Below are 25,835 nucleotides of genomic sequence, written 5' to 3'. Positions count from 1 at the left end.
TAGAGAATACATAGCTTCTCTACCATTGCATTCTAACAAGATTCTATTTTGTCACTTTTACATTCAGTATTATTCTGACATGTTTCTTGTGTCACGTCTACATACCGAGGCCTTTTTTTTTTTTTTTTATTGATTTGTTTTGAGAAAGAGAGCACAATCATGGGAGCAACAAAGAGACAGGGGGAGGGAGATAATTCCAAGCGTGTTCCACACTGTTGGTAAAGAGCCCAACGTGGGCTCAAACTCAAGAACGTGAGGTCATGACCTGAGTTGAAATCAGGAGTCAGACCCTTAACCAACTAAGCCACCCAGGTATCCCTACATACCAAGGCCCTTTTAACCAGTCAAGCGGGAGCATATTGCAGAGGACTTTGGAAATGTTTCACACAGAATACATACTGCTGTACCAACACCATACAAGCCTCACTCTTGGTAGAAGCTTTTTTTCTATAAACACAAGATATTTTGTGGGCTAAATTTTTTAAATGTATATTTATTTTGAGAGAGAGAGCACATGCACAAGCAAGGGAGGGACAGAGAGAGAGAGGGAGAGAGAGGACCCAAGGATCCTGTGTCATCAGCACAAAGCTCAACACGGGGCTTAATCCCACAAACCACAAGACCATGACATGAGCTGAAATCAAGAGTCAGACACTTAACCGACTGAGGCACTGAGGCACCCTTGGCCTAAATTTTAATATTCACTCTTACCATTTTCTTTACCACGTTTGACACATAGTGGGAACATAATAAACATGTATTGGTATCCTTTAATACTGTAAGCCTCTAAATTTATTTTACCCCAATGGCTCTTCCTGGGATAACTATGCAAATATTTCTATTGTCCTTTTCAGTATGGACAAACTTTACTTTTAGTAAAGTCTTTTCTTGTGTGTGTGTGTGCATATGTGTTCATATCTATATCTATATCTATATCTATATCTATATCTATATCTATATCTATATGTATCTATATCTATATCTTTGCATGTCTCTTTGCATGTCTCTTCCAAATGTTCTGACTTAAAGATTTCATTTTATTGCATTCAGTGAGATAGATTTCATTGTGGTATAATGAGATAGGACTTCAGTGCATTGGATGCTTAGTGTAAACTTGTTTGAAATGAAAATCTTTTAAAGTAAGATGGATAATTTAATGACATCAGCACCATAAAGTAAAAATTGAACACTCACCAAATGAGGCTATAATATTCTTACTACTGTAAGACAAGCATTCACTTTTGAAGAAAAAAAATGAGTCTTTTTATGATGCTGGATAGTTTGACAGCTACTAGATATTGCTTGTTAAATAAGATCTCGCTTCTATTGATGAGCTCTATTATCTGTATTTTCCTGACATGACTCCTGGGGCTTATGACTGTTTATCCATTAGTTATCTGTCATATGTGAATAGACCCTTTCCCCATAAGAGTTGATTCGTAGTATATTTGTTGTGATTTGCTTCACTGTGCTGTATGACCCTGTCACATGCACATGCAACTCTTGTTTCAAAAACAAAAACGAGTTGATACATGTTTCTGCTCCTTTTGGAAGCGGTCAAAGTCAGTGTTTCCTACTAAAACATTTCTGAAAAACTGGCAGGGAGAAATAAAACCCCATTAGATTCCATGCTTGTCCAACTCAGTGGAAAAAGTAGTAATCTCCCATTTGTTCTGGAACACCTGCTGGTAGGTTTAATGAGTGTATTAAAAACTGAGCTGCCTTGATATTTCTTTTAAAAATCTTCTATTGTCTCTCTTGAGCCTGTTTGATTGAAATCTGTGATTTGCTTACTTTTTATGCTATAGTTTCTTTTTTTTTTTCATTTTTGCCTTGGTATAAATTTAATCCTTTACAGATATGTCAAAGTAACAAACATAGGAAAATTGTACACCCGATATATTTGGACTAATTGGTTTTGGTTTTTGTTTTCCAGCTGGGACAACATATATCTTTAGCAAAGGTGGTGGACAAATCACGTATAAGTGGCCTCCTAATGACCGGCCAAGTACACGAGCAGACAGACTGGCCATAGGGTTTAGCACTGTTCAAAAAGAAGCTGTATTGGTGCGAGTGGACAGTTCTTCTGGCCTGGGTGACTACCTAGAGCTTCATATAGTAAGTACTTTAAAAATATTTAACTTTTGTCTTTACTATTAGTTTTTTTTTAATAACTTATACTTTTTCTTTTGGAAGTTTCTCTTTCCCAGCAACCAGTACTTTGGTACAGAAAATATAAATACAATCTAGAAGTAATAAGACCTTATTCCTGCTATTGTTGCTAAAAATATTCTTTACAATAGAAAATATATTTTTTTGGTTGTTAAGTGTGAATTCTTCTCAGTTCTCTGTTTACAAAGATTTATTTTGGTATGTTCTTATTGACTTTAAGCAGATTTGCCAACTTAATAAACTAAGTTATTGCCTAGTCGATACTGTTACATCTGACTGGAAGCAGGAGGTTGTAATACTGGTAACATCAAAAGATCTGAATCGGGTGTCCTTAGTTCTTTCCTCACTCTAGAATTACAGTGAATTACAGTGAATAGATTGTTTCTGTGCCTTCTTATATTCATTTTGATACATAAATATCAAGAAAGTACAGTAAGCTCTTACCATTAATATCCTGGAACCCTTGACCATTCCTTTTTCTCCAAGCTCTAAGCCTACTGTAAGAATTTAGTCAGTATATCATAGATGGAAAATAATAGGTCATGAATAGAAAGCTATTTTTTTAAACTTTTGCCTTAACTGATTTATAGCTTGAAGACTCTGCCATATATTTCTGCATTCAGAGTTACTAACGTGTATAGTTGTAATTCTTTATCTTCTTGTTTTATTAAGATATTTGCAAAGTACAGGTAATCTCTCATTGCTAAGAGATAGCAATATTTTACTTATATACAAAAGTAACAGCCATAAGAAAGTGCCACCTATTAAACTCTAAAGGGTTATTATCATCATAGTTCTTAGTTGAAAATCTGTATCTTCTGGAAGGTTCCAAACATATATAAGTCTTTCCATTTCCCTTTATATCTGTGAGGCATAGTTTATCTTTTCTGTCCCATGTGATTGTGTAAATTTGTTTTGTTTTGCTTTTGTCCATCCCTATAGGTTCTCCTTTTACTAGCACCCATGCATCAGAGGACAATTTGATTAGGTCAACAGATTCTTTCCTCTTGGACCCTGGCTTTCAGGCACTCATACTAAAACAATTAGGAAAACCACCAAACACATATAGGAGGAAAATACATTATCACAGACTTTTGCAGGGTCTTAATTTTCAGTTTTATTCATTTATTTTCTTAATCTTAGTTTTCCATTAGACTTCTATGATTTCAAATAAGCTCACTAGGGGTTTACACTGACCACAAGAACTAAATTCATCGCTAATCTTAGAAAGAAGAAAAGAGAAACACACACACAACACACACACACACACACACACACACACACACACACACACACACACCTCAGCGCAACCATTATTGAACTGCCATAAATTTTCAATTCAAAATGCAGTTGTCAAATCGGAACCCTGGGAAAGTAATTTCAACTGCCTTTCAGCAAATATCTAACAATCAAAATTGAAAGCATCTGGATTTTTATGGCATCATAAATAAATGATTAGTTGAGATAAACTTAACTAGTGCAGTAAGGAATGTTGCTGTTTAGAGTAATCTCAACTTTCTAAATGTATTTGCTCCACTCTGATTTAAGAGCCTTGCGACTTCAAAAAAATAAATAAATAAGAAAACAAGAGCTTTTCCTCCTGAAAGAAATTACTTATTGATCCATTACCAATTACACACTTACCCTCAGAAAAGTTTCTACAATGATCACTCTCAAATCATAAGGGGCAATGTTACTGAATTTACTCAAACCACTCTTGTTTGTTTTATGGTGAGAGGGTTTTAGTCTATAAGAATGGGTGTTCTCTTTTTCTTCCAAATCTGATCAAATGTGGGTTTAAGAGTCCCTCCATACATAATGGATTGACTTTCTAGGTGTCTGTACCAACCTAGTACCTTCCACAGTTCCTTTACTTGCCATGAATTTATGACAGCTGTTCTGTGAAGGCCTCCTTCTTTCTGTATCTCCCTCTTGGTTTTGCCTGGCTATTCACTGTAGATTCATTATTTGTCTCTATATATTCTCCCTCTTGGATTTGCTATCTTCAAACTTTCCCTTGATTTGAGAGCCAGTACTTACTAAACACCCTTGTTGGTCAGCCCTACTCCTCCTATATCAATTACTAATATCTGTCTTAGTCCAAACCTGGCTAACTAAAACTTATCTCCCTCCCTTTTTCCTCATTGCATGTAAGTGGTGATCAGCCATTAATGACTTAGCAAGTTGCCTATATAGAAACAAATCACTTCTTAACATATTTCAACATACAAACTAAATTAATACAAGGCCAGTGTTGTGGGTGTTTTTGTTTTTGTTATGCATTTTACACTATTGAAGTTAACCTCTAATTCCTATAATGTTGGCTACATAGAAGAGGAAGACAAAGAGGAGTTAGATATTTTAAAAAGCAAAGGGAGGGTAAGAAGGGAGGGAGGAAGGGAGGGAGGATGTAAGAAAGGAGGAAGGAAGGAAAGGAAAGGAAAGGAAAGGAAAGGAAAGGAAAGGAAAGGAAAGGAGAATTAAGTGTCTGAGTACTAGAGTTGATATCAGTGGGTGATAGAAATATTCTTAAATAATATTAGATTTGAGAATATTCAGGCCGTATTGTGTTACATTATTTAGGTACCTTTAAATCTATCCCAATTTTCTCTGAATCACTTATTCTGCTTCTTTCAGGGTTAGAAGTTTCAAAGGAAAACAAGATTTGTAGGATTATAGTTTGCTTATTATTGTTGTTTGATTTTTGTTTATGAACATTACTGACTTAAAAATTAACCTGATTGATATCATAGATGATATGTTTTATCTGTAAATGTTAATTATTATCCATTAAAATGCCAGAAAAACTTCTGTAAACCTTCAAGATCAGCCAAACATAAACTCTGTGCTAATCTTTAAAAATTGTATTTCTACCTTTAATTAATAAGTTAATCAGTAAGCTGGAAAGTTGATTGTACTCCTCACAAGGGACTCCAGTCTTGCTGAAATGTGCAATGCCATTTCAGTTAGATAACTTTTAAAGTATGACTGGCATATAATTTCGATGAAGATGTAAATATTTGACATCATCCCATTTCATTACATTGATTATTTGGGTTTTTACTTGAAAATATAATCATATTTAAATTTTGATTAATTGTACCCTTAAAGTTATAACAACTTGGAATAAAATGTTTTTTGAGTCAGGTAGCCTGGTTTTTAAGATATTTTAAATAATATTAATATTTCTGCTACCACTGTTATGCTCAAAGCCATATGATGTTGCTATTGAAACTTTTAAGGTTTTAGGAGGGGATGAGGGCAAGATACACTCATGAAGTAAGGAACAGTTAATTAGCATATAGCCTAGAATACTAGCACTTGATAAATATTTTCTGAAATAATAAATGAATTAATGAATTATATATTGAAAATATGATGGCTTAGGTTAAGAATAGACAGCTTTTCATTAGTCAACATGAAATCAAAGATGCAGTGTAGTTTTTATGTAACGCAGAAAGTCATTTAACTATTTAGTTATAATAGAAAAAAATGCAGCACTTGATATGCAATAGCTGTATTATTAAAAAGTTGCATATTTTTATTGATTTGTTTTTTGAGTCTTCAAGTAAGAATTGATTATGGTAGTTGGTTGTTAAGAGGAAATGTGTGGTGGGAATTTTTGTTGGATGAATGATTGTCTCTCTTTAGTAATTATCTCATTTATTATAACTCATTTTTATCATGAATTGTTCTCTGATTGTTTCATATCTGCCCATTACTTTCCAAAAGAGATAAACTGTCTCATGTCAGAGAACACAACTTGCTAATAATGATGGTTAATAAGAAACATAGCATAATCTAGAATTGGGGCTTTTCAACATTCATTTTACTACATGCTAGTAGCCTATCCAGAAATATTTTCTGATCAACTAGTGTGGCCCAGGTCTATGTTAGGCTCCATGGATACAAAAATAAATTATCTCACCACTTAGTAATCATCTCAATGAACAATTGTTGAATGGATGAATGAATGAGCCAAATGGGATCCTTGTCACCAGATAGCTTAGGTTATTTACAGCAAACATATTTTGTCCCAATGTGACTCCATTTGGTTCATCTCAGTTTTTTCCTCTTGCAGCTTTAACTTTCTTATCTGTATAATATTTGTAAGAATATAAACAGATGATTGGTTTTTAGGATAAAGAATATAAAGAAGACACTTCTAAGCTGTAAAGTGTTATACACATTTAAGTTAGTAGTGTTAAAGATTATTTAATCAATATTGAGTAAAATAATTATTAGAAACAATTAACAAAAAAGTTAAATTCATTAAAAAATTAATTTATAAGGCATATCTAGAAATTTTACCAGTGTTTTCACTCTAGAGGAAGCATCTCATATATGTCAGTCTGGCAACATTCATTACAGATTACTTAACCCCTCTTTGACTTACAGGAGAAAGCCAGGGCAAATGTGTGCTCACTCACTGCCATGAATATTAACGTGTACATTGGTTCTGACCAGGGAGATGTGTGGAGGGTGGTAGAAAGGAAGAGTGAAGAGTGTTCTTTGAAATTCTTTCATCTTGGGAGCATGAAAGAGCATTGCAAATTTGATTAGTGAATTGTTGTACATATTTGCCGTAAGTGTTTCTTCTTTGTACTTTGCTGGGTTGGAAGCCTTATTTTTGAAACTAAGCTCTTAATTGATTTTGATTTAGAAATACACCTTTTGATCAGTGGTTTTAGTGTAGCCTAGAAGCATAATATATTTAGAGTAAATATTACTTGTCCTAAAATAACTTATCAATATCAGTGGCAAGTCAACACTTTCTCATCTTTCTCCTCATCTCTACATTTTATTTTGCTTTAATAAATTTTATTTAATAAACATTATTTAGTATATACTTTGTAATCCTGCTCTATTAAAACTAAATGTAAAAACATCTTTTTAAAGTCAACAATTATACGTAAGTGCAAGATAAAACACAATTACTCCCTTACAGGCTTTTCTTGAATTTAAATTATGTTCCATCTGAAATTTTCTTTCTAACCAATAGATTCACCTATTTTAAGAGTTTTACTTTGCCATGTAATATTAAAATTTGACCCTGTTAATCATATACAGTAAATATTTTATTTGGTTTTGTTTTCCTGGTTCTTGCATGAATTAGAGAACATGTTGCCTTTTTGACTAGAATATTGAAAGAAAGACTAAAATGATGTCTTTTTTAGTATGTGTTGTAAAATTCTTGTTCAGGCTTCTAAGGAATGAAAGATGCAATTTATCTTTGGGGAAAATGGGGGAAGTTATGGTCATAGTTCTGTTGGCTTAAGTGTTATCCAGATATCTTAAAATAGTCTCTATTTTCAGGATGGGTGTGGTCAAGTGCATTAATACAGACTATTTCCCTCATCATTTTCCCTTGGAAGTTAATTCAGTTTCTCATTTTCTGATTTACTGGTTGTCACCTGTGGTACATCAGTAACTCTCTGAATTTGACTGCTAGATTTCTAGAATTATTTCCTTTTTTGAAATTCCACTGCTTTGTACTTTAAGAAAAGAGAACCAAAACAACTATCTCTACATACACCTTCTCAGTCCATGTACTTATCAATTAGAATTATCTTGCTGTATCTATTCTGAATACTTTCCAGGCCATTCCATATACTTATATCAGGTTAATTTGCTAAAATGTTTCTTTGATTCACTTGTTCCTTTATTAAACACATCGATGTCTCCCAATTATGTACAGGTAAAGAAAGGCACATTTTATGCCTGACATTTAATGCCCTCAACATTCTGAACTTAATTTCCATTTTCAGGTCCATTTTCCCATAATTCTATACTTATCTTTTTACTCCAGTGAAATGTATTAATCTATTTGTTAATGAACTTCTTGTCATATCTCTATATCTAACTCTGTCCAGAAAGTTTCTTCTTATTCATTTCACTGTCTCGATTCTGCTCAGTTGTCAACTTCTCTATTCAAATGTTGGATGTTTTCAGGGTTGTCTCTGGGCTAGCAGAAGAAGTCTCCTGAGCTAGCAGAAAGAAGTCTAGGGCTCAGAACTGTCCTTGGAAGAGCTGCTGAAACAATACCTAGGTAGAGAAAATATTGTACATAGTTTCTGCTCCAACCAATGATCACTACTCTTCTTGATCCATTCCTTTGTGGTGGATGTCAAGCTATTTTATTTATTTTTGACAGAGACAGAGTGTGAGCATGAGCTGGGGAGGGGCAGAGAGAGAGGGAGACATAGAATCCAAAGCAGGTTCCAGGCTCCAAGCTGTCAGCACAGAGCCTGACACGGGCTTGAACTCACGAACTGTGAGATCATGACCTGGGCTGAAGTTGGACACTCAACCGACTGAGCCACCCAGGCGCCCCAGATGTCAAGCTATTTTACAGAAATAGTTTCAAATCCATTCTCATTTAGGTCCTGATGAGTTTCCTTAGCAAATCTTTTCTTATGCCAAGCTCCCAAAACAAGGGACCTGTTGTTGAATCCTTTCTAACTCCTGACTCTACTTCCATTTCTGCTGTGGCTCTTTTTCAAAACCTATTTTCAAGTAACATCTCTTTTGGTTCATTCAACACATCATTATTGATCACCTATGATGCAGTTCAGACTGTGCTAATTATCCTTTTCTATATAACAAATTTACCTACAATTTAGTAGTTTAAAACAAAACATTTGGAATCTTTTACGAGCTTGGGAATCCAGAAGCAGCTGAACCAGGTTAAGAGATTCCCAGGAGAAGACATGGTTAAGATCTGCCATGCTCAGAACATACCTGATACGTTTATTCTTATGATCCAGACAGAGTCCACATGTATGAGGAAGAAATGATGAGCAACAATGAAAGCGTATGAAAACAGGTTATTAAGGATTCTGGTTTTGTAGAAATCTAAACACAATATAGATTGATGGAAAATGAGTAATGAAGACATTGCTTGAGGGTTGAGAACTAGTTTAGGGAATACATACTGAATTAGGAGTCATTCGTACACTGATCAGGAAGACTCCTTTTATTACACACACACACAGACACTGAAAGCCGTAAGCAAAATGCACGAGAGAAACAGAATTTAAAAATGCAAACAGCATAGCTAAATATGTCTGCCACAGATCAGGAAGCAAGATGAAAGTGACACAATGGCAATGGAGTCCTATTAAAGCTGATGCTGGGCCGCTGCAGACAGACGCATCTCATTTCAATGAAGGAAGGAAATGACTTAGGTGAATATACTAGGGGACACTCAAGTTAATGGTAGGCATAAATAATCTACATTTTAAATCAGGAGGAAAGAACTGGAGATAATGTTCACTGAGCTTGCAAAAGTCATTTTGATGAAAACATTTTCAGAGCTGTGAAATCCAATTTATGTTGTCTTTAGGAGCTTACTTTTGGAGGTAGTATGCTGGACCTCAGAATTCTTAGGTCAAGACAGAGGAGGCCTATACCCTACTGTAGATCAGTTGGATAAGCTGTTTAACTTTCTGCCAACAAATGTAGCCCTGGAACAACATCCTGCCATTATGCTTCTGAGGTGACACTTTAATGGTGGGCTCTTCCCATCAAGGAAAATACTTCCTCCTGAATGTTCCCGTTAGAGTCTTCCTGCCCAAAAAAAGTAGAAACACAAGATTGACAAGTCTGAAAAGCTCTTTGGTGAAAGATCAAAATTTAATTGATTCTTGGAGCTTTTTGGTCTGTGAAAATAAGTCAATCTTAATATTGAGTATTATATAAAAGTCAAAGTAGAATTTTAGCTAGGAAGTATAGACTGCTCACTCCCAAATATACATCTTTAGTACTGACTTTCCCTCTGATGACTATACTCAGCATTTCCACCTGGATGTCTCATGGGCACCTCAGACTTACCGCCTTAAAAACTGACCTCATGGGCACCTGGGTGGCTTAGTCAGTTAAGCATCTGACTCTTGATTTTAGCTCAAGTCACGATCCTAGGGTCATGGGATTGAGCTCTTCATTGGGCTCCATACTGAGTGTGGAGTCTGCTTGGGATTCTCTCTCTATCCCTCTCCTGTTCTCTCCCCCCACTCTCAAAATAGACAAATAAACTTAAAAATTAAAAAATAAAACCAAAAAACTGAACTTCTTATCTTGCAACCACCTATCCATCTAATAATTACGGATTAAAACCTGACATCTCCCCCATAGTTACTCTTATGACGTTATCTGTTTCTCACCAAATTCCAGAAATGTTTCTCATAATATTTTGGAGGAGCTTCAAACTGATAGAGTGAACAGGGAATCTATACTCATTCTTGACCAGTCATATTAGCAGGTGAGGAGTTGAGACACAATCTGGCAGAGCAGAGAGGGAAGGGTTATAGGCACAGGCAGGTAGAGTGCCGGGATCTGTCCTTACTCTCCCTGCTTTTTTTCACCAGGAAGTATTGTTTCTACTTATCAGAATTGTGTACACAGGCACTTGGTACTTTACTACTCCTAGAAAAAGAAAGTATAGTCGATTGTCTGGCAAAGAATTGGCAAAATACACTTTACTATTTTTTTTTGTAGTCTTTGTACTCTTTTCTGTTTTTGTTGGCAAATGTGGCTCATGCAAAATTTTGGGTTCAGAGTAAAGTGATTAAGTTCCAATGGCCATTTCTTCATTTATGTTGGACAGTGAGATGTTGAGCAGCAATAAGCAGCAAGAGGGCAGGGACTTTGATCTGTTTTCTGTACCTTTGTACTCCCTGAATCCTGCTTCAGCCTGGAATTGAGCAAATAAACAAAAGAAGAAAAAAAAAATGTTGCAATAATCTTTTGGTTCCACAAGTTCTGCCAGTTTAATCTGCATGTGTGCATTCTGAAAATGTTCTGGGGCAATAGGTCAGTGCTGCTGGATTGTCTCCTTTGGGATAAACCAGTTTATATTTAACTTCTTAGGGGTGAGTTAGAGATGCGAATCTGAGCCAACTACTAACATATTTCCAGTGTATATGTTGCATCTTTACTGATGCGTATCTTGAGGGAAGTATCTGGTGAATCACACCTTACCTGGCTCTGTTGGGGAACTACTGGTCTTTAGTACAAATACCTCAAAAGACAAGCTCCTTAGCTGGCCTCAGTGAGCACTTACAATCTGGGCTTATTTTCCAGCTCCTTGTGCTGCTACTTCCACTGCAACTCACACATATTCTTTCTTTAATTCATACATTTAACAAACCTTGCTTTTGTTTTTAAGTGTTTATTTATTTATTTTGAGAGAGAAAGCGTGAGTGGGGAACAGGTAGAGAGAAAGGGAGAGAGAGAGAATCCCAAGCAGGCTCTGCTTTGCTGGCACGGAGCCTGATATGAGGTTCAATCCCATGAACTGCGAGATCATGACCTGAGCTAAAACCAAGAATCAGACACTTTTAACCAACTGTGCCACCCAGGCACCCCAGCAAACCTTTGTATTTTATTTTTCCCCAACAAGCACCTTTTGAGGCACTGGGAATACAGCGTAAAGTGAGATCTGGGTTTAACCTTAAATAGCCTCAAATTTAATGAATACATTTCACTCTAGTGACACATTAGCCACAGAATACAGACACAGGCTGGTATTTCAAACCTTCATTCCATAAAGGCACAATTAAAAGTTTTTAAACTTTTTGAAGCAATCTTTAACATGGCTTTTGATAAAAGCAATTAATAATTGTAGAACTATTCTAAGTTTACATATGTATCCTGTCTATATTCAGAAAAACCATATGAGAAAAAAAAATATCCTTATTAGGTTAGAAAGGAAAGGAGGCGCAAGTCACACAGGTGGTGAGTAAAGCCAAAATTTGAATTCAGACAGTCTGACTCTTGAGTCCATGTACTTAATCTCTGAGCCTTCCATGTGGGGGGCAGGTAAGAGTAGGAGGCAGTCCTTCCTCCGGTTACACCCAACCACTCTGCTGAATGTCACTTTATAAAATCAGACAACCTTAGCTCTTAGTATGCCAAACATCGTATGAATTATGGAGCATTCCAGATTATCAGCTCCAAAACCACCTTCTCTAGTTAAATAAACACATGGAAAGTTATCTGGTGGACTGATTGCTTCAACCATTTTGTAATTAGCTAACCAGCTTTTGTAATTAGTCTGCCTTATAAATTTGGGGCATGCATATTTTTTAAAGGCTCGAAACCACAATTTTCAAAAAGTATCTGTACCGATAGTGAAATGGTAGTCCGGAAATGTAGACTCCCAGACACCTGTGTTCATGTTTGCTTTTCTCCCTGAAATATTCCTGTTTGTTCCACTCCTACCTGCCCTCCTCTCCTTCCTAACCTGGTGCACATTTTATTTATTTGGATCGTGTATTTCATATATTTGCGAAGCTTTCCTTTGTTCCCTAGGGCAAAACTAATCAGGTCCTTCATGTTAGTTACTACCCTAGTACTTTGTTTTTAATTCTATGGTATTACTTACCAAGTCACAGCTCTTTCCTTATGTGTCCTTTCAGCTCATTAAACCGTGAACTCTTAAAGGTCCCTGACCATATATTATATATCTTTATATCTCTATATTTTCAGACACTAGCACAGTGCTTATTAATACATGTTAATACTGTTTATTGATGAAGAAATGTATGTGTGAGTGAATGGAGGCTTTCTTTTTGGCTTGTGGCCTCCCCTTCCCTCCTGCTGGTAGTTTTCCATTGTAGGGACAGGAGCTCACAAGAGGAGTGCTCTCCTTGGAGCACAGTATGAAGTAGACTCCCAAAGGATAATGGTGAAAGCATGTGACAGTGCCCTGGGACTCCCCATTTACAACCTATGGAGGCTGACACACTCAAGGCAAGTGCTGGGGCCTATCACAAATGGTCTCATTATCCGCACGGTATTCTCTGAGGGAAGGAAGACATCTTTCAGGTTAGACCATTGACCAGCACCACTTTCAGGTTCAAATATTCCAAACAGGTAGTCACTTCCCTGAGATTTAGTCTAAGCATGCCTTTCATCTGCTGTCTGTATTATTTTGGGTACTTACATAAAAATGTCTATGATATACTTCCCTGTATTCTGACTTGGTGAGAAGAGATGAATCCAAATGGAGAAAAAGAGAGAGAGAGAAGGAGAGAAAGCAAGCAAGCAAGCTCTCTGTGTAATCAACCTCAGTCGATTAGGGTGTAGAGGGTAATCATCCTCCACTACTCTAGCAATTTGTCCATCCTCTTTTTGTTCTCCTGCTGTGCTAACCTCTGACATGTGTTTAAATGATGGAGGTGAAACTGGTTCTCCCTTTTATTAAAAGAGCTTTTAAAAATGATTTTTATTAATATATATTAAATGCTTGAAGGTATTGTTAATTATCTTAAGTAGGGTTAAAATTTCCCACTGAAATCATGCTTCCCCTATTCATTTGCTTAGTAAGAAGAACAACAACTAAACAATACTATTTATCATGTATTGAGTGCTTACAATGGACCAGGCACAAAACACTTTGCATAAAAATTATATTTCATTTGATATTCACAATCACCTATTGAGGTATGAATTATTCTCTCAATTTTACAGATGAACAAACTGCATTTATAAATAATTGACCCAAATCACATAGCCAGTTCTGACTTCAAAGCCACGTTTTTGTTTCATGCAAAGGAAAATTTCAGGCTAGCCCAGATATTTTTTCAGATGATCATGCAAACTAATTTACTGACCCTAAGGAGTGAATCTTTACTATGCATTGCGTTGTGAGATTCTCTAAGCATGGGCACAAGGCGGAATCTCTATGTCCTTCAACAAGAATTCACGAAATAACAGTAGAGTGCCATGATATAACACATGATACTTAGTATTAAAATTCTTGTAATGGGTGAAGTTATAGATGTCATTGCTGGTTTTTTTTTTTTTTTTTGAGTTTTGCCTAAATGTGAGGCTAAACTAATACTGCCACAAGACTCTTGGTCTTCTGTGGAGATGAATATAAAAATAACCTGCAGTACTCTGAAAACTGGCTGGAGAGGCAGCTTTTAGCCTTTCCTCAGGTTCTGAAGCTAATGCATAAAGCCTAGACATCTTGTCCTACTTCTTTCTTTCTTTTCTTTTTTTTTTTTTTTTTTTTTTTGAGTTGCATCTCTGTGTTTCTCAGCATGTGAATGAGGGGGGAGGTAGGGAATTTATCTATTGCTTGTATTTCTTGCTGATTGAACATCTTCCTGACAGAAGTCTTCAAAGGAAAAGTATGTCATCCTGTTCATTATTGTTAATTAGCCATAAAAGCCAGGCTTTGGAGGCTGTGTTTTCCACAGAGCAACCGCAGAGAAATGGGGCTGAAATTTTAGCAGTTATATGTGAAGTGGGGTCAGGCAGCCTGCCATGTAGGTTTCAGAACTGAGCTCATGTGATCTTTAAAAGACAGGCATTGCAGAGAAATTTCACATGTAGAAATAGGTTGTAAATTCTAGTCCCCCTCCCAATGCCTGATTCAAGACCAGTGGTTGGATGGTCATTTGTAACTGGATATTGAAAAGAGTGTTGGATAAATGAAGCAGCTGGATTTTTTTAGTATTCTAAATTGAAATGTAGATGTTGTTCATTATTATGGGAGAACCATAGTATAACCATGGTCTTCATAATTAACTAGCTTTCAGTGAACTTTCTCCTTAGTAGACTGTGTTTCTATTATATAATCATATTTTTAATTTACTGGCTATTTTTTGAGGGTTTTTTGGGGGGGTTCTTCTGTCTAGACATAAACTGAATTCAATACATTAGTAATGCATAGAACTGGGTCCACAAGGCTAATAATATTTTATAACAGATTGTTCAGAGGGAGTTGAATTTTATTTGTTGTCCTATGTCTCTGTTTATTTTCCAGAAAAAAAACCCCACATTTTAAATAAATTTTATTTTCTTAGATCATAAAAGTATTTTTTAAAAAATTTAAATACAATGAGAATAAAAAGTAAAAACTGCCTGTTTAATATACCAACCTTTTTACTGTGATGCCTGACATTCTAATCTTTAATTTTACACATGTACATATATATTTCCTTTATATATGTGTAAATAGTTGTATATTTGCTGGCACACCTGGACATTCTTTAAAAAAATAAAATGTTTCTGTATGATACATACTATTCTGCAGCTTGATTATTCTTATTTAATATATTTTGGACATCTTTCCATTTTAGAGCATATAATCCCATATTTACCTCATAATATCCTATTGCATGCATATACTACAATTTATTGAATGATTCCCTAATGATGGGTATTTTGTTTCAGAATCTTTCATATTACAAAGATAAAAATTTTCTTAATTTTGTAAGAAGATTATTTCATATGTATGGTTTTTTTTAGGAAGATAAACTTCTATAAGCAGAACCACTATATTTAGTACAGAATTGTCCTTTAAGAACACTGTACTGTCAAACACTCCCACAAGCAAGTATATAAGTATGCCACAAGTAGGGCATTTTAATAAAAAAAATTTCCTCATCATTTCTGAATAATTGAGCACCAGGGGTGCCTGGGTGGCTCAGTCTGTTGAGCATTGACTCTTGATTTCGGCTCAGGTCATGATCTCACTTTTTGTGGGTTCGAGCCCCATATGGGGCTCTGTGCTGATGGTGTGGAGACTGCTAGGAATTCTCTCTCTCCCTCTTTCTCTGCCCTTTCCCTGCTCTTGCTGTCTCTCTCTCTCAAAATAAATAAATAAACTTAAAAAGAAAATAAATAAACTTGAAAATAAAAGAAATTGCATTGGTTTAGAGGTGATACCAAAGCCCCTTTAGCTTTGGACACAATTTTTTCTCATATGCTGACAACATTCTTAGAACAGCAGTGGGCTAAGGAGGCTGGATAACAGGTTTATGAATCATGCAGCTCTTTTTAGGAAAGCAGTGCTACATAGTTTTCTCGGAAGAGACAGGCAGGCAAGAGGTTAATGTCCCAGTGGGAGGCAGTACTCATTTCAGAGTCTGCCTCTGTGTTCCTCACCTTCCACACGTTCCATAATTCTTCATTTTGCCCCTAGTCACTTCTTATTTTGATCATGCAGTCCCCAGGACTTGTGCAACAGCAGTGGAACGTGAAAGGCTTTTAAATGTATTAATACTGTCAACATTATTGTGGTTAATCTTAATATAACAAACAGAGTAACAACAGGTTCTGCTATTAAGCCTTTAGTAAGGCACGGATGTCTTACGCTCTTGATAGCCCTTTTAAATGAGAAAGTTCTCGAGCTCAGAAAGTGGATTACATCAAGGGACCAGCTCATATGTTGTGTACCATTTGGTAATGGCTAAGATTAAACTGAAAGAAGTAAAATGTTCAGAAGGGGAAAAAAAGATGTAGCTATTTAAGTTTCTCAAATTCTACATGTGATTATTTACTTGAGTCTTATCATATCCATTATGAGCTAAATCACAGCTGATAGAACCACATTTAAAATTTGAGAATATTTTAGTTAGCTTGCCATTTTCTATTAGTAATGCATGAATGTAATTTAAGCACGTGAAATATAACCCAAATGATAGTTTTTCTTTGAACTTTTTAAATTGTTTTCAAGGTGCTACTACCTTGAGTTTCACTAATGAAAGGTAAAATTAAAACATGTAACTATGGAGTTTAATAGGCACTGAGAATATTTGATAATGCCACGGCTGTCTATATTATATCCACTAACATATTTAATAGCTGAACAGATGCATCTTGCTATGGCAACACATGGTACTGAGCAGCAGGGAGTCCCATTTGACAAGTCAGTTTTTATTTTATTTCTTTATCCCAAACCTTCTCTAATAATCCCAGATTTCAGTGTGTTTTGATTTGTTAGGCAGCAAGCAGATAAGAGAGATTCTGTTCTCTGTTGCTTACTTCCAACAGGTTGTTTGGCTTCAAGATACAAAGCCTGGGAGATTCTATAATAAAATAACTGGGCAAGACTGGGTAAGACGCACAACACTCAGAATGACATATCCCTAAAATACATGCATTCAGTACAAAATGGACAGAGTACCATCTTCAAGGAAAATCTGTACTGTATCAGATTAGTAAGCATCAGATTAGTAAGAGAATTCTAGCAATCAGCCTTTCAGTAAATACTAATTATGTGGTAAGCAGGTTATTTAGTTGTGACGGTTTGTATATACACCTTCTGGTTGCTTTACTTAACTAGCAATAGCTCTTGTCAGCAGAGATGCCCAAGGGAAATTGGGGTTGTTTGGTGTTGCAAGATTTGCTCTCTGAGGATCAATTCTTTGGAGTTTTCCATGAGCTATTTTCCAATCCTTTAATTGCCTGTATCTAGAAAAAAAAATACTGATATACATTCTAAAGCTAAAATAAGATGACTGTCTAGCTAATGTATTTTGAGTTTCACAGAAAGATGAGGAATTGATAATGGACCATTTGAAATAGATTTTACCAAAGATCCTGTGCAGCTATATTGAAAATTGTAAAATTGTTGAAATTGGATACATTTTATTGAACTTCACGGATTTCTGGTGTTCTTTGTGTGGTGAGGGAATTATACTGCCATGGAATCTAAAATGTGAAAAAGCTTGGTTTAAATCTGATGGATGGTCCTAATGCAATTATCAATTATCTGAAAGAGACAAAGCAGTTGTAGTTCTGCAGGTTTATTGACCATCTACTTTAGCAGGGTCTGCATAATCACCACCCAGAATCTGTTTAAGCACTCACAATGTTCGTCTTTTCCTGGCCCCATGATTATTATGCCCAATCTATCATTGCCTCAACAGGCCACACTAATTCAGTGACTTCAGATAGCCCTCTAGGTTTGCACAACTGGGAGAATTTATTTATTTCCATTGCAGGAGTGGTGAAGTGTTTTCCCCTACTCAGACCTCTCTCTGTTATAATGTTGAACCTCGGCAGCCATGGTTAGGGAGTTGGACTGATTATGCTCTCTGTTAGTATGACTCATAATTCACATGTTCACATAAGCCTGCTGCAAGAAAACATTCCTAATAAGTGATCACTTCAACATCTGTTTTCTGGCCAGTAGGACTGAGAAGCTGGAATATCTTTAAAGCGGGACAATAGGATAAGAGGTTTACATACTCTTTGATTTAACCTTGTTTTTTTCATTTTATACTAAGGATATAAGTATTTCTATAACCACTTAACTTAACTGGTTTGGGTTGTTGAAAATAAGGAGTTAATGTAAACCTGAGCTCACAAGGCCTTTTCATCACCTAGGCTTGATGACAAATTTTTGGTAAAATTCTCATATTGTGACTAAGAGTTCTTATTTCCAAACCCAGAGTCTTATATACCAACCAGAATGTTATTCTCTTTCTCAAAATGGTACATAAGAGGATGATATTTAAAATAGTGAAAACTGTGTGGATAACATACAGATGTAGTTAGTCACAAAACAAATTATCATCTTCGAGGAGTTCTAAAGTTAGTTAGATAGTAAGACTGCTAGATGTAGCTGTTTGTCTTCTGCTATGCCTGATGGAGAGATGGCTCCAAGCCCATTTGAATATAAGGAAAGCAGTATCACCCCCATTAAAACTGCAAATGAATCTTTGAAAGATGGTAACTATTCACTCAGAGGAATAAAACCTGTAACCACTGGAGTATTGTATATTTGGTGAACATCACGGTGAAGCCAACATCTAATTTCATAGGATCTATTCAATGGAGAATAAAAAATGTAGAGGCTGTTGGTATGTCTCTCTCTCAAACTATTTTCAAATGTGGAATAAAATTAAATGTTTTTGGAAAGGGCACTCTTGACTACTTTGTTTTGCATATATAAAACAGGAATCTCGGTGCTTTTAAGTTAAGATGAACTAAAATGTCACTAGGTCCAAAAAGTTGAGATGAATTTCAGTATCTGGAAAGGTCGCTCACTTAGATGTTCATTTGTTTTCTTACTCACTAAAGACTAAAGATGCCCAAATTAAAAAAATATATATATATGTATTTATTTATTTTGAGAGAGAGAGAGAGAAACAGAGAGTGAGCGTGGGGGAGGGGTAGAGAGAAAGGGAGGGAGAGAGAGAGAATCCCAAGCAGGCTCCATGCTGTCAGTGCAGAGCCCTACGCAGGGCTCAATTCCAGAAATCATGAGATCATGACCTGAGCCAAAATCAGGAGTTGGATGCTTAACCGACTGAGCCACCAAGGTACCCTAAGATGTTTGAATTTTTAGAAAGTAAATGGATCATACTGCTACAGTTTGCTGAAGGTTTAGATTTTGTCTTACACACCAAGATACACAAATTTCTTTTTGTACAAAATCTTGGGTGTGGAGGAGGCTATAATTGTAGTTGAATATGAAGCATACTGAAGGACTTTGTGACCTGAGGGAAATAAAGAAGACACTGAACCTTAAGGAGAGCACAATCAAGTCTCTAGAGAACTGTGGTGAGATATTATTCTATTCTGAGAGAATCATCTACATTTGACAGAGAGAATGGGGTCCATACTAGAAGCAGGAAGATCTCTCCAGAAGGATGTTTAGAGCTAATAGACATTGAATTCCCACTGGAGGTAGGGAGTCTTTCATTCATTCATGAATTATTTGTTGAGGACCTTCAAGTGCACAAAACCTTGTTAGTTCCTTATGATATAAATTTGTATAAGAGATTGCAAATGCTTCAATAAAACTTAAAAATAGTGAAGATAAGACATTTAAAGAAAAATGTTTTTAAAATTTACTTATTTATTTTGAAAGAGACAAAGACAGAGTGAGTGAGGGAGGGGCACGGAGAGAGGGATACAGAGAATTCCAAGCAGGCTTTGCACTGTCAGCACAGATTGTGACGTGGGGCTCAGACCCATGAAACTGTAAGATCATGAACTGAGCTGAAACCAAGAGTTGGATGCTTAACTGGCTAAGCCACCCAGGTGCCCCTAAAGAAAGAATTTTTAAGTGATATAGTAAAGACAATAATAGAAGCACTGGAACTTACATTAGTAGCGTAAAGGAAAGAATCATGAATTTTGCTTTGGTGCCTCAGGAGCACTTTTGCAGAGGAGGTAGTGTGTCAGGCATGTGTGGGTGAAGAGTTTGCCAAATACACAAAAGTAAGCAAAGGAGGGGCATCAGGAATAATATAAGGAAGGGTAGATATAGCACAGAGTGTCTTATTAATTGTGTGTACTTGAATATATCACAGAGGAGACATTGGAAAATGTTTTCTGAATGAATGGTTAAATGGGAAACATCTTATCTGGTTTTCCAATAATAATAACTTGGACTGAAAGAAAAGAAGCAACACAAGTTTAACAAGAGTACAAGTACTGTCATACTACATGGAGATTTAAAGTAACATCCTGTTGGGGCGCCTGGGTGGCGCAGTCGGTTAAGCGTCCGACTTCAGCCAGGTCACGATCTCGCGGGTCCGTGAGTTCGAGCCCCGCGTCGGGCTCTGGGCTGATGGCTCAGAGCCTGGAGCCTGTTTCCGATTCTGTGTCTCCCTCTCTCTGCCCCTCCCCCGTTCATGCTCTGTCTCTCTCTGTCCCAAAAATAAATAAACATTGAAAAATAAATAAATAAAGAAATAAAGAAATAAATAAAGTAACATCCTGAAGCTTTACTGTAAGTTGCATTCAGGATAGCACTCTGGGTTGTGAAGGTTGTAAGGATGACCTTCAACCAGGCATTCTGGTGACAGACATGCTGCACAGACCCACAGAATGTTGTATCCCATGTTGTCCTAAGACTTGTTCTTTGGGTCCCCTGCTATAATTAGTTCTGTCCTTCTCTCTAGACATTTCTGAAAGATGATCCAAATTGAGAGTTGAGCCCCCTATCTATGAGAAGTTTTTGTATAATTACATGCTTCAACAAAGAGTTTTAAAGTAAGTAATTATAGATCAAGTCAGATAAATGATGGCCCTATGATTTTAGGGGTTTTCCAGGCTTTGTTTTTTTCTAGTCACTTGGCTGCTCAACTAATTCAGTGGGCACAGACACAGCAATAGCTGTGTTGTTGAATCATGCTTAATATTTTACTGTAATTCTCATATACACACTGAACATACTGCTTAAAGATAATTTGTAAAGATGTGGTTGAGGATAAATTTACTACTTTTTAAACATTCTTTGCTATTCTTAACATTAACAAAAATTAGTCTGTAAAATATATTTATTGTGATGCTCATAATCAAGGAGTGGGAAAAAAATGTAGAGAATATTAACTGTATTAGGAGGCACTGCTTATGCAGTCTGTTTTGCTACAGTAACACGTCTGATCCCTTTCTAATTACCATATTAATCTTCACTAGTATCTGACCCAAGTGTTATATACCAGGATTGCCAGGAACATGACAAGGTCATCGCTTTTGACCCTTCAAGACATATGAAGAAGCTATTTTTAGCCACATCTTTTGGAGGCTGCCAACACATAAAATAAGTTCTGTCATAGATATTTCTTTACTTTCTAAAAAAATAGTAATATTTCACAATATACTCTGTGTAGTTTAGACCTTATGATTACTCTGGACATGAATTCTCTGCTTTGAGGATAGCAGGTGCATGTTTGGAATTACCCACAAATATGAAATCCTTTCTTTGAAATTATGTTAACATGGTCCCATTGATCATTAAAACCTGAGTTGAACTTTCTATTCTACAACATATGCAGAAAATTAGTGTGGCAGTTCTGTTGTCCCCAGAGGCTGTGGTTTCCTGAGTTCAATAAAGCACTCCATTTTCTTTCTTTCTTTCTTTTTTTTTTAAAGGCTTGAAAACAGAAAGCTAAAAATGAGAAAATGTCTTTTGGCATGTCCCAATCTCTGCTCATTTACATTAAAAAAAAATTTAGATCTTGCAGAATCTCTTGATTTGTTATCATGAAGATAAAAAATGATTCAAAGAGCGTAATTCTGCTTCCTAATTCTAGTTTGTAAATAGTTTGGGTATGTGGGTTGAAGCCTATAAATACAATCCCCACATGCAACTTCTAAACCAAAATTTCTAAATTGGACCAATTTTCCCATAACATGTTGCTACTTCATAGTAGAGCATCCAATTTGAATACAATGCAATCAATATAATAATGTTCATAAGCATCAAAACAGTAAAACTGTAGGCACAATTTATTAATACATTTAGCTTTAAAGTATAAAAGAATAACCTGTGACATCTTCATGCTGCCTCCACTCCCCCCACTTTTTTGTACTTAGAAGCATATTTAGTTCCTTTAAATATTTAACCAATTTAAGCTGACGTTTAGCTACGCTCATGTGTGAAATTAACTTTTATTTCTGATAACTTATTGATAGATATTTTATTCTCTGAAGAAGTACCTAATATTATTTAAATATCCAAATTACAAATTTGGACCAATTTCCAGTCTAATATACCTGATATAGTAACTACTTTTAACTCTCCTATTTTTATAACTATTATTCCCCCCAAAAGATGTTTGTTGCACTTGCTCTTAGCACCTAAACCACCTGAATATTAACTGGGGAATCAGAAGAACCATGCCAATTATGTGCTTGCTAAGATTTTCTTTGGATAATTCACTTTGCATAAGGACTTATGGTTGGCCAAACTATAGAATACATGCTGGTGAACTGAAGAATAGGCAAAAATAATTGCTTGCTAAACAAAAGTTTGGCTGGATGACAGTAATTCCTTCATTCAGATTATCTTGATTGTCTACTATTATTGATACGATGATCTCATATTTTATATATTGTTTTGTGTTCAAAGCATTTTGCATCTAATCTTTAAAACAACTCCCAAGGCTACAGAAAGCAGTTTTTATTGTGCCTATTTTGTGAATAAGGAAACTGAAGCCTAGAGAAGCTAAATGACATGATGAGTTAAGAGGAAGAGCAATGATCAGAATTCAGCATCAGAATTCTTCTGATTTCAGTCGCATTATTTTTTCTACCATACTTTAATTTAACATACATAATTTCATTTGTAAATGAAATGTTTCCCTTAAATACTCTGGTTGAAACCATCTTAGGCATAGAGAACTGTAATATTCACACATGATAGAGATTATGTTATATGAATTGGACTCATTCGTTGCTTTCGAAGAAGCACATGGTCCCATAACCCATGATTTTAATTTATAACTAGTCTTTGTTTTAAAACGTACTCCAAGGATATAATTAGGGCTTAAGATTCTTTGCTTTCAGAAACCTTATATAACCTTTTTATTTTAATGCAAGACTAGAGAGACACCAGCATATACAATCAGAGAGGGAAACGGGAGTAGGATTTGGTGGCGCTGAAATGTAAAGGGACAATACTGTTGTAAGAAAACAAGGAAGTACTCATCAGAAAAAAAAAATAATTCTAACACTTGGGAGAACATAGAAAATAATAACATAAATGAAGTATTGTCTGAAATGAGTTATGCAAGTGTTATAGACACCTATCTCATTTCTGTGATATGTAGAATTGAGGTAAAGCTCTGACTGCAAATCAATGACCTGGCTATATTAAAGTGAGCTGCATCCTTGCTGTGCTACATATTTCATTTCACCTTGCATCAGTTTATAAAATTAGGTTAATAATACTTTGCCATCTACCTCACAGAATTATTCTGAAGATCAAATGAAATAGAGGATGTGAATGTACTTTTGGAACACTGATAGCATTATATAAAGCTATATGGTATAACAACATAAAGTGATATGGCTTCCAAAAATCATGTAAGGAAGAGGTCTCATTGTCTTATATTCAGACTGTGTGAAAATTTAACGTAGGTTATTATAACTGTGACATGAAATCTACAGAGATACTCTTAAGAAATTTTTAAAAATCAGAAGAGTTAGGCTTCTATATTTAAAATCTGGAAGTGTCTGGAATAAAGACTGGATTCAGATTTTCTTATATCCTTTTGTAACTAGGTAACAGATTTTTTTTTCTGTACTTGCAGTAATTCCTCTTAATATTATTTTTAATAATATTTGTATTTGTCACGCTAATAATATATCAGTCTTTTAAGGAAAAAAAATATCCAAATTATTTGATAACCTACCCATTAAATACTGAAAATCTTCAAGATAAAGTTGCAGGTTAGCTTGGAAAGATCTGAAAACATTTAGTCTTAGAGGTTTGCTGATGGATCTCTTATGTAAGTCATTCAGAAAAGATAAAGACATACGTGCTCAAGATTGTCTCATTTTTAGGTACAATAACTGTTCAAGAACCATTGCATTTGTAGAGAAAAATTCCTAGTTCCTTCTGAAGTTTCTTGTCCTTGTCATGGCCTGATAAAAATTATCCAGTACCTTGAATGAAAGTATAGAAGATATTGTTGTTCAGTTTATAGATGAGATGAGGATTGGAGTCATGGCTAAATGTATCTCCAGTTAGAAGAAGTGTGAAATGCAAGAATACCAGATTGACAACTATAGAAATGAAGACCCATGTTTGAGTAAAACACAAAATAAACAGCAAACTTTTACACCATAATAATCAGCCTAAAGTTAATATAGGTAATCCGTGTTAGGAGGCTACCAAGTAAAACTAATCAGTTCAAGATGCATTCTTTTTTAGAAAGATGGGTGTGATGAATTCCTCTTATCTATACTGATCAGTCGGCTGGTGTTTTGTGCACCGCTCTACTTGTCACACTTTCTAAAAGGAATATCTTTGGAGGAGAACAGGGAGATAATGACAAGCTTGAAGCCAAATTAAATTGTAGAATCATCGAAGAATTAGAAGGAATTAAGATTCTTGGTCAGGAGATCACTTGAGCCAGTAGATAATAGCTCAAAGAGGCATTGTAATTAATTGACCTGAAGAAATATCAAAGTCATAATAGTTTAGAGACAGAATCAGGTAGTGAGTATTGAAGAGGTAGTGAGTACTTCAAGTCACCTTGTGAGGAGTCTGGACAGATTAAAGCATTAGCCAACTGACAAGACTAAAGGACATCCCAATCCTATTACATTTTCTTGTTATTCTAGTATACTGAAAAGGTAAATTAATTATAGCAGAAATTGACAAGCCACAGGTGACACACAAATTTAAATTATTGAGAAAGAGATTTGCCATGCTGTTCTGCAAACCATATATTCACCATAATTTTTCTTTCCTATCCTTATATTCTTAAAGTCATATCACTTTTATTAATGCATTTCATTCATTCATTTAACAAGATGTAAAGGTCGTTCAACAAAATGTTGAACAAACACAACTTGTAAAGTACAGCATTTACTCCACTTAAATAAAGGAATTCCAAACATTCCACACCCCTCTCAACTTCTTTTTCCAGTTTTGATACTAGAAACTTACATATGTATAACAAAAGTTGCCATTTATTTAACAGTTGTTTATTGAGAATCTCTAAATCGTGGCAACTTCTTAGAGGCTGGCTATAAAATGGAGAAACAGAATAGACAAAAACCCATGCCTTCACAAGAATTATGTTGTAAGGTCACACATAGGCCTTAAAATTAGCTGTTTAGCTAAAGTGGCATAGTAATGGTGGAAATAATCTTTGGGATAAAACTGTTGATATGATCTTTTCTAGGCTGAATCATTTATTACTTTGCAAATTCAAAGCATACTTTGATCACTATTGAAATTATTGTTCTTGTTTATTTTCTTCTTTTCTTCTAAGAGTTTCTGTGACATCTAAAATGAGGTTAGTAGTATGAGTTAAAACTTTAAAAAGTATAGATTACGCACAAACTTTTTTTTTTTTTTAATTACAATTTTCAGTTCTGAGAAAATGCTTAGTGCTCAGTGAATCCCAAGCTTATAAATTACATCCTGAAGGGACAGAAAACTTTAATAATGGATA

At 35.4% G+C, this 25,835-nt stretch overlaps 1 protein-coding gene across 32 annotated transcripts in view; it reads left to right on the top strand.

Moving 5' to 3' along the window:
• The window catches only part of NRXN1 (neurexin 1), a 1,133,918-nt gene that overhangs the window by 817,164 nt on the left and 290,919 nt on the right, over nucleotides 1–25,835 (top strand). For all 32 annotated transcript variants that reach the window (XM_045446002.1, XM_045446007.1, XM_045446003.1 and 29 more), the window contains one exon: nucleotides 1,937–2,118. In XM_045446002.1, coding sequence (XP_045301958.1) covers nucleotides 1,937–2,118 — 182 coding nt within the window. The remainder of the gene's footprint in view (nucleotides 1–1,936; nucleotides 2,119–25,835) is intronic.

The sequence above is a fragment of the Leopardus geoffroyi genome, chromosome A3, assembly GCF_018350155.1.
Source record: "Leopardus geoffroyi isolate Oge1 chromosome A3, O.geoffroyi_Oge1_pat1.0, whole genome shotgun sequence".
In the NCBI taxonomy this organism is placed as follows: Eukaryota; Metazoa; Chordata; class Mammalia; order Carnivora; family Felidae; genus Leopardus; species Leopardus geoffroyi.
The sequence above is the reverse complement of the archived record's forward strand: the minus strand, read 5'-3'. Positions and strand labels throughout refer to the sequence as shown.